This window comes from Sceloporus undulatus, chromosome 4 (genome assembly GCF_019175285.1).
Source record: "Sceloporus undulatus isolate JIND9_A2432 ecotype Alabama chromosome 4, SceUnd_v1.1, whole genome shotgun sequence".
Classification (NCBI taxonomy): domain Eukaryota; kingdom Metazoa; phylum Chordata; class Lepidosauria; order Squamata; family Phrynosomatidae; genus Sceloporus; species Sceloporus undulatus.
Window position 1 is genome coordinate 173,747,433 of NC_056525.1, and position 10,397 is coordinate 173,757,829.

At 38.6% G+C, this 10,397-nt stretch overlaps 1 protein-coding gene across 1 annotated transcript in view; it reads right to left on the reverse strand.

Annotated features, from left to right (window-relative positions):
- Nucleotides 1-10,157, reverse strand: part of CD83 (CD83 molecule) — a 15,396-nt gene extending 5,239 nt beyond the window's left edge. The window contains 6 exon segments of the mRNA XM_042464420.1: nucleotides 1,297-1,403; nucleotides 1,509-1,725; nucleotides 9,028-9,158; nucleotides 9,321-9,489; nucleotides 9,491-9,528; nucleotides 10,094-10,157. Of these exon segments, the coding sequence (XP_042320354.1) occupies nucleotides 1,297-1,403; nucleotides 1,509-1,725; nucleotides 9,028-9,158; nucleotides 9,321-9,489; nucleotides 9,491-9,528; nucleotides 10,094-10,157 (726 nt within the window).
- Between the last annotated feature and the right edge of the window lie 240 nt (nucleotides 10,158-10,397).

Below are 10,397 nucleotides of genomic sequence, written 5' to 3' on the forward strand. Positions count from 1 at the left end.
TGTCATGAAACCATTTCAGCCATCCCTGGCTGAAAGCAAGGTGCATACAGTATATGCAAGATTATATGGGAGGAAAGACCACAGGCCACATCACTATCCTCATCTAATACTCAGCCAACTACAGACCAATCCACAGTGTATTCATTGTCACAACAGTCAAGGTTGTGCTATCTAAAATAAAAACAGTAGTGTTGTCCTTAGGACTGGAGCATGGCTTTGGCGCGGCTTCCGGACTCTTAGGACGCATGCATCATTTAAACAGCATACCTCCAAAGTGACCAGAAGCAGCTTTATTTTAGCCTGTCTGTATGGGCCTGAGATCACTAAAACTCAACTGATTTCTAAGTATGACCAGCACTCAAAAATGTGCCAGCTCTTGTGTGTGTGTTTGTATAATTAATCACAAACATCTTCTGCCTGCAACAATACTCTTCTGTTGTTTTATCTCAGAGTTTCACCAACAGATCAGTTTGTCAGCAGAACTGCTCTGCTGGCTGAAAAGCAAAAAAGGGGGACAGGGGGAGAAATTGAATTACGCCAGATCCAAACTGCCTCCAGCTGAGAGACAAAGCCACAATGCTACTACAACATCAGCCCAGGGCAAAGGTAGTTCTAATAAATTTCCGGCATCCCAGGACTGAGGGGTTTGGATTCAGGGATGACCAACAAATCCATTGTTGTGGAGATGGAGAATCCACCCTCTATTTCACAACAACTCCTCCCATAGTTGCTCCAAATTATACAAGAGCTTTGGTGCCAATCCTCATCAAGACTAACAGCCAGCAGCTGGATGGCTCCTATGAAACCTGAAGGATTTCTAGCAGAAGCAGCCATAAAACCTAGACTGGATTAGTATACCTACCACAACAGATCCATCAGCTGCCTCTGGCACATGCCTAGTGTCAGCTCAGCTGGCCTTTGGTTATCTTATCCAGAAAGTGCTCTGAATCTGAATCCAACCTATTATATTTCTTAAAAACAAATTTATGTTTGCTATCAAGGAGTTACACCTAGCAGTGATAGATTGCAAACATGGAGTTTTAGGTGCTAGCTATGACATTTGCAGCTCCATGTTGGCAAGGTTGCACTATCCCCTCTGACTGCCAAAAACACTAGAGCATGCTTTGTATATGGTACAGCCAGATGCTGACCCAAACCAGAATGTTCTTCCACATGAGTGGGTCCCATTTATGTACTCCCTAGTGAATACTAGACAAATGCACCTGAAACGGGGGTAGTGAGGAAGTTAGAAACAAACTAAAAATAACCCACAAAAACTAAGCTAAAAATACTTACACAAGCAAAGAAGATGAGAAGCAAGTAAAAAAACCCAAGAGAGCACAGCAACATAAGTTCTGTTTTGTATTTTTTATGTTTTGCATCTTGCGATTCTTTGGGACAGTCTGCAAGGCAAAAGATACATTCACTTTGAAGTACCTTGAATGATTCATGGCAGAAAACAAAACAAAACAAGCAAACAAATAAAACTAACAACCACTCAGTCATACCTATTACTTTTAATGTAACTGTACTGCTTCGGTTGTGTTTTCTAATTGGTGTCCTTAAAAGGCACTTATAGGTCCCACTGCTATAACTTGTAGTGTTTCTTAGCTTCAGAGAATGCCAGGTGTCATTAGAGGCCTCCAAGGATTCATTAAGTTCTCTTGAATCATTATGCTGCTTATCAGATTGCAGATCCTTCAGTGCTTTGCTGTTTTCACCAATCTGTAAAACAAAAATACAACAATGGGTGGAGTAATGCCAGCTACCAAACAGAAACTATTTATACTCGTTCTCAAGAATTAAGAATCCTTACTTGCATACGGGTTGGAGTATGTCTCAGTTTAAGACTCTGGGAAGCTCTAGACCAGAATGTTTATTTAACTATATTGCTATGTATTTTATATGTATTATCCTATTATTTCTTAGATTGTATGCCATAGGAAGGTTTACTCTTATATATTTATTGTTTTTATGTACAGCGCTGTGCAAATCTACAGCGCTACATAAATAATAATAATAATAATAATAATAATAATAATAATAACAACAACAACAACAACAACTAATGTATACCTTCCAGCTCACTAAACAGACAGTTAATATTTTATTTTATTTATTTTTTTGGTAACATGGTGCTTTGCCAAACTAAATTTAGTAGATTTTAAGTGCAGTGGCACTGCTAATGCTCAGAGGACTTACTACACACTCTGGGCACTCCCGCAGCCTCTTTTTCCCCCATATTCTTTCCTAGAGTTTGGGTGGGAATTTTATTTTAATTTTATTTTATTTTATTTTAGAACTAGGGCTCCCAGAATCCTTCAGCTAGCATGTTTATTCTGGGAGGTATTTTTCCAACCTCTGTTTCTCTCTCGCTTTCTACTTTCCCTGACTCCATGCTCTCTCTATCACCTGCTTTCTACAATGTAAGGAGCATGATTATTTTTGTGTGCATTCAATGGGCACATTAGTCCTGTTTGAGTGTTGTTTAACTTTACTCATCACAGACAACCCCTGCCTCTTCTGTCACCAGTTCCATTGCCTTCCTCACTTCAAGGACTACTTTCTGAAGAGAACCACCTTACCATGAAGACTCTCTGTATCATTTGGAATCTCAGAAAATTAGGGTCTGGAATTATGTGAAGGACCTCCGTGGATAGCAACGTCTCCTCTTTGGTCTACTTTTGGCCACTTTTTATTTTTGGGAAAATCCCAAAAGGAAAAAGCAGCACGTTTTGCCTTTATTCAGAAGTTAAATACGGGACAATGACAATATTGGGGTACATCATATAAAAACAATAGCAATAGCAAGTACATTTCTATACCACTTATCAGTGCACTTAAGCACTCCCTAAGCGGTTTAAAAGGTGTAAGCTTTTGCAGGATATTCCTGGATTTAATTCCCATTTATCCATGGGATTTGGGCACTTTGCCTCCGGTGTGATAAACTCCTTGCTGTTTTTTGTGCCACAGGTGAGAGGGATAATAGAGAATTGTATCTGTCTGGTATCATTTGGGAATGAATACATTCATGGAGATTTTCTCTGGACAGTGACTGCAGGGCCTTGATGCTGATAGTGAACGAGGAGTAACTAGCTTGAGTTAACTGGATGGGAGCATGCTGACCATCAATTATAAACCAAGGTTACTGTGATGTGCAAACTGATCCAGTGGTAGGGGATTTAGAGCAGGGAGGTTCAGGCCAAGTGGGCTCTGCAAGAATTAATGGAAGGAGCCTCTTATAAGTCCCAGACAGTATGTCCTGTAGATCCAAAGCATAGCTCTGAACGATGTGGTTGAGTGAAATGGATTGTTTATGTTAGGCAATATCCCCCCTGCCCAGACATGTACAGAAAACGTAAAATAAAACAAGTCTGGCTCCACTGCCAATTTTCACCTATGGAGAAAAGCAAGGGATGTCTCCTGCAGTTGCTTAGCAACCTAGCACTCCTGTACCATGGTATCTGCACATTTGGAAACAACAGAAAGCAAATGCATTCTGAACACAGAAGGGCTAAGACAAATGTTTCCCTTCTCCAGTGTGCAAAGCCAACTGGAGTAAAACTTCTTGGTAAAGTTTGCTATTGCACAGTTCCTCCCATGTAGATCTGCAGCCTACTAAGGGATCTGTAGCATTGCAGTAAGGCAGACATAATTTATTTCCATTTATCAAAAGATTGGTTCACATGATGGATGACTAAATCGACAGGCAGACAGACAGATGATAGATAAGAACTCTGAACAAAAAGAGGCAGAAAGAGCTATTCTGATTTATTGAAAAGCAGAGCGAAAGCTACATCGACACAAGCATAAATATGTATATGCATGTTCTCTTTCTGAATTCATTAAAAATGCTGTACAATTTGAATAAGCTTTCTTAATGCCTTTTCCAATTATGATTCTTTTTCATCACAGTGTGATACAGTTCTCCCTTACTACACACTCCTTCACAGCTGAATAATTAACATTTTGCCTGTGGAGACATCTAGTGGTAAAATTTGGCTTGACAGAACACTTCAACTTCAGTTGGGTTCTGCAGGCAAATTCTTTTATAATTAATTGCTTGCAAATAAGCAGACGGAAACTGAACATTTCTGAGACAATGTATATTAATAGAATCCTGAAATTGGATTGTTAGCTATCCAGATGTTTGCGACCCTGAAGCTACTTACAGGATTTTAAACTAACTCGTTTCTAGATTGTGAATTTTTCCATTTTTTCTCTCTACTTTCGCGAGCCTGTTTTATGTACAGAAGAAACCCTTCCTTCCCAACTCTTTTAATTAGTAAGAAACATGAATAAATTTATCAAAGTGCAAAACTCCTCCCTGTACTTGCTGTAATTAAAATATTGGTGGTAAAATGTGCAATCCATTGTAACAGTGGGTTTCATTCATTTGTGTCAGTCCACTTGTGAAATGCTTCTACAACTTTCATCCTCATGCAACTATCACATCCCAATCCTAATTCTGTTCTAATTCCAGTTGTTCACATTGTAGCTTAGGCCATTCCACAAGCTATTTTACAATTGTTTATGATTTTATGAAGCTTGGTGCTGATTGCACTAATTTGGTCAACTTTTCAAATAGAGTCATAGAATCATAGAATCATAGAATCATAGAGTTGGAAGAGACCACTAGGGCCATCCAGTCCAACCCCCTGCCATGCAGGAAATCCAAATCAAAGCATCCCTGACAGATGGCCATCCAGCCTCTGTAAAGACCTCCAAGGAAGGAGACTCTATCACCCTCCGAGGGAGTGCATTCCATTGTCGAACAGCCCTAACTGTCAGGAAGTTCCTCCTAATGTTCAGGTGGAATCTCTTTTCCTGCAGCTTGCATCCATTGTTCCGGGTCCTGTTCTCTGGAGCAGCAGAAAACAAGCTTGCTCCCTCTTCAATATGACATCCCTTCAAATATTTAAACAGGGCGATCATATCACCTCTTAACCTTCTTTTCTCCAGGCTAAACATCCCCAGCTCCCTAAGTCGTTCCTCATAGGGCATGGTTTCCAGACCTTTCACCATTTTTGTCGCCCTCCTTTGGACACGCTCCAGTTTCTCAATGTCCTTTCTGAATTGTGGCGCCCAGAACTGGACACAATATTCTAGGTGGGACCTAACCAGAGCAGAATACAGTGGCACTATTACTTCTCTTGATCTAGACACTATACTTCTATTGATGCAGCCTAAAATAGCATTGGCCTTTTTAGCTGCCGCATCTACAGAAATATTGGACTTCATCACATGGGGGGCAATCAGGAGATTCAAAAGGCATTATCCAGGGAAAGTCATACGATCACGGCTAAGATTATCACATACAGTGCAATTAGAGAAGGCTTATCCTGGGAATAACCAGGGAATAACAAGTCAAAGTTAGTCAAAGTTGGCTTGATGGCATTTAACAACAAATAGCATTACATAGATGTGGGCCTAAATACCCTAAAGGGAACAGATTCTATTTGACATTGGAAGCTAGGTTGGGTCAGTCCTGGATGAGAGATCGTCAATGAATATCAAGTGCTGTAGACTGCATTTCAGAGAAAGGAACTGGCAAACTACCTTACCTAAGAAAACCCACTGAAATTCATGAGGTCACCATAAGTTGACAGGTGACTTGAAGGCACCTACTTATATAGCATTAGTTGCAACTCTGTGGTTGGTCTTAAATGCATACCTGCCTACCTGCTATCCACTCTAGCATCTTTTTATTGTAATCTGCCTCAATCTGCAGGGAGAGGCAGACTAAAAATTATTATTATTATTATTATTATTATTATTATTATTACCTGCAATTCAGTCAAACATACAGAAGTAACAGTAGCTGATCAGTCTCAGGCTAATGCTGCCAAAGCCAGTTGCTAGAGGCAACATAAATGGATGTTTCCCCATAAGAACCTATGGCTCATCTAAAATGCCTCATTTAAATTATGCTTTTCATAAACTCTTCCTTTACCATTTCTCATGCCAACAGACTGGAGTGATGCATTAAATTGCATTCTACAAATACACTCTACTGAAAACAGCAATCCCATCTTTGCCATTTCTAATTTGTAGCAAATAATTGTTTTGGCATAATTATCATATGCATTTCCTTATCCCTCTTTCACATTGTTGGCTGCGAATGTAAGGTAAAAGGAAAACTGGGATATGGGGGTCAATTCTCTTCTTAGGGCTTACAAGATGTAGAGAACGTGTTCATTGCAAACCTTTTATAAAATGACAACTATCAAAACATAATGGATCATTCATACATTGGCTCTCTCATTTCCCACATAAAGTGGCCCTTCAACAGCTACATAATTTGTCTGCTAAGATTAAAGACTGATTTAAAATATTCCAGTCAATGAAATTACGGTGCCCAATAAAATTTGTTCAAATTTACTGGGCAACACTATAAGAAAGCACATGTTTCCTCATACCTTAATTTAGTACTACCTGTTGTCATTTTATTTTCTGAATTTCAGGTCCTGATACACACACACACACACACACATTATGAAACTTCAGATAAGCTAGGAAATATTCCACCATTACTGTCTTTTGGATCTCTTTCTAGATTTCAAAAAGAAAATCCAAAGATCACATCATACCTAAAGCAATTTTTTTAAAGGTTTATGTATGTTTGTGATAAAAAATAAAGTGAGTATTATGATTCCTTGACAAGTACTTGGTGGAAATAATTGCCTAAGGAGGAAAATATCCCTTTGAGAAGTTTCATGTCTTTTTCAAAGATATTTTAATGAAAATTCAGACAAAATGAATTTGGGATAGGCATTTGTTATATTTACGGAGAAGGCTCCACATTTCCAGGTGCCAATCAAATGTTTTGGTTTTTCAGGGGTATCGCTCTGAAGGAGGGAGGCTAAATAAGGACATTTCCCCCTCCCTCCAATGAATCATTCCTCTTGGAAATTTCCCTTCAGTGCCCAAATTTCTATAACTGCAGTAGCTTAAAATTTCAGTTGAACAATTAGAAAGACAGTTCAGTCCTCCAAAGTAATAGAGCAGGCAAAGATACCAAGGAAATGAAAACCCAGCAAATATACGAGTTACTGTATATATGTGAATAATTTTCAATGTCTTACTCTCTCTGGTGCTAGCAATTTAGGAGCTGGGAAAAAATCCCATAATTCTTATTTGGAGAGGCAATGACCTTATTCCCCCCCCCCCTCCTCCTGCTACACTTTACGCTGGTGATATGTTTACCATGTTGAAGTGTGATTGCGTTTGAGACCAGGAAGCAGAACATCAGAGATAAAATAAATAGAGCTGAGAAATATCAAAATGCAAAAATCTGAAACCCCAAATTCACATATTACTTTCTCTTTTAGTGTATCGATTTTTATTTGTATTTTAAAAACAACATTTGGCATGATACCAGGATGAAAAAGACAAACCTCTGTAACTGTATTCCAGATATGGAAGAAGAAAACACTAGTTTAAATGCTACTATGGGCAATAGCCTAAACTTGCTGGACTATAGCTCAGTTTCAGGTGGAATAAGTGTAACCATCAGCTAGCTAAGACAGCCACATTTAGAAGAAATTCATGGTGATAGTAACACGGAAGGCAAATGCTGCTGACAAGGACTGGCATACTGTGAATATATTTTTAGACACTAGTTTCCGTTCTAACACACTGTAATGGATGAGCACCCACTCTCCTTTGTTATAGTTGGGGAAGTGGAGTGGAAAGTTTAAAAAAAATACTGAACCATTTTATGGCATATTGAACATAGAAAAAATTTGAAATAGCGCTACTTTATAAATTGGTGACACTCCTGAAAACTCGCATGGAAATTGCCATGGAGTATTTTTATTTGCATAGCCAGATTACAATGCAGAATTTCAAAATATGAATTGCACAATATGGATGTTTTTAAAACAGAAAACAAACCATAACTATGAATTCATTCAGTGCAATATATTTTCTCATGTGACATGCATTAAAAGGAGTTTGGGTTTCCTATAATATCCAGTTCTAAGCCTTTCACAGGAATAACTGTGTGTACAGTTGTATGTTTACTATACCAGACACAATAGAATTTACATTCATTCCCATTTTCACATTCCCTTGCTATTATTAATTTGATCAGCACACATTGATTTTAAACAATTTAAACCTTGATTTCAGTACATAGCAGGGAATCCCAGTATCAGAGAAATAGCTTCAGGAGACTCATCAATCCTTGGTGGCTAATCATTAATTCAATACAATACCAACACACACTGAGCAGACACATCATCATCATTTTTTTAAAAAACAGTGGAAGTCAAAGGTTAATTGTTTATATTTACTACCCAATTCAGAGCGACCCTGTACTAGAGATTTAAACTGAGATCTGTTTGAACTTTACAGTCCAAAATGTCATACTATTTGTTGGAATTACAGTTTAATTGGCCCCTTGGGGCTTTATACACTGTTTATTGATTAGACTCTCAATAGATTTTTTTAAAAGTGATTAATTCTACAAGTTGGTTGCCTGTCTGTACTCTTAACATCTTCACAGCCCCACATTCCTGGTCCTTAACTGCTTTCACTGACAAAATTTTAAAAATAAATAAAAATAAAGGTTACTTATGCAAAACCAAGGAAGAGAGGCAGCACAGAACTTGAGTGATTCTGAACAACTGCAACTGGTGTGTAGTGTACTGTTTAACATTTATTTGGGCCAGCTGTGTTGGAGCACTGTAGAGAATGCAGAAATGACACATCTTCCCAGAATCAATTCACATAAAGATCAATTTAAGTAAAAACATTTCCATCGACAGCAATCTGAACTTGGTCATTCTTTAACACTTGCATAGATAACGCAGCACATGAAATGGAATAGTTAGCATCATTTTTGGCTGACAGATATTTTCCATTTTTCAAATGACTTGTGATTGTATCTATGATTATCTTGATCTGCATATTAACGCACACATACAAAAATATCCACTCACATTCTTACTCAACTCTAAGAATTAAATAAAATGTGGATTATGCAAGAAATCAAACAAAAAGTGAACAGTAATAGAACCTTACCTTATACCAGGAGACTGCCCCATTTGTGACTTGTAGATCCTCAAAAATCTTACAAGGGAGTGACACATCTTTATTACATGCTGCCACTACTTGTAGTGTAGTACCAGCAACTCCATGAATCACATGCCAAACTGCAAGAAAGGGTACACAAAGAAAAGCTTGAAGGGGAAAGAAAAAGCAAATGAAGACATATTTGTTCTATTTCAATATTTTGCTGAAAGGGAGGGTCTGGGAAGCAGGAGAGAAATAGACCTTGACTACAAAACAAACAAACAAACAGAAAAAATATTTACCTAGGAAGGCAAAGTGATAGCAATGTGTTGAAGCCATGAGCATGTTGTAGATGTGGTTGATAGTGGCTGTTTTCAGTAGAAGATGTGAACAGAAGTGAAAGTGATGACGGCTATACTCATTAACATTTAAGTCATGAAACTGTTGGGATTCCCCCACAAAGAACATTTTTAAAGGCCATTGTTGGAGGGGAAAGTCCCTCAAGTTTTCCTTAGTTCTTAGTAATGACAGATGCTCATCACACAGGAAACAATACAGGAAACACACTTCTCAGGAGTGAACATGAAGTCTGGTGCCTAGGAGAGAGCAAATAATGCTATGTTCTCCTTCCTCCACTACTAAAAATGCCTTGTCCTCTTCCCTCATCTTGCTAGTTATAGGATACATAGCAAGGACACATCAGAAAACTTGAATATGCCACCAGGTACATATGAAGCACATGTTCAAGTCTTACCTGGGGTCTCATTAGCATCATGATGGGGAAAATATGGAGAAAAGAGGTTGTAGCTGTCTCCTCCAGGTGGTATAGATTTGTCCCAGGAGCCTCTACTGCTGTCTAGGTTCCTGTGTCATACTTACCTCCCTCAACTACTCAATCTGAAGGTAAATTGGGCCAATGGTGGTAGTCTTTACTAGGACACATCTTCTCTAGTTTGCCTGAAGAACACAAAACCTCTGAAGCTATGCAGTTGGCGTCAACGTTTTACAAAGAAAAATGAGAAGCACTCAGTGATGATGAGAAAGAGCACCAAAACAAAAAAGAGTGGTAACTCACCCAGTTTGGCAACTGCTGGACCAGTTTCACTTCCAGGTGACAGGGGACTCAATCCATAATCCATAACCTTCTTTCTACCATCCCTTAATTTCTCACAATAGAAAGGATAGGGACAGGTACCTCTCAGTCAGCAGATGAGTCATTGGATACATGGATTGAATGGTGTGCCAAGCCTGTACATAATAAAGTTGTGGCCATTTCAATTCCAGCAGTGTGTCTTGTCTGTACCTCCTTGTCATTCTGTTCTTCTCCTTATAGCTGGGACCACAGTGGAAATGGTTGTATAAATATTATGTCCCAAATG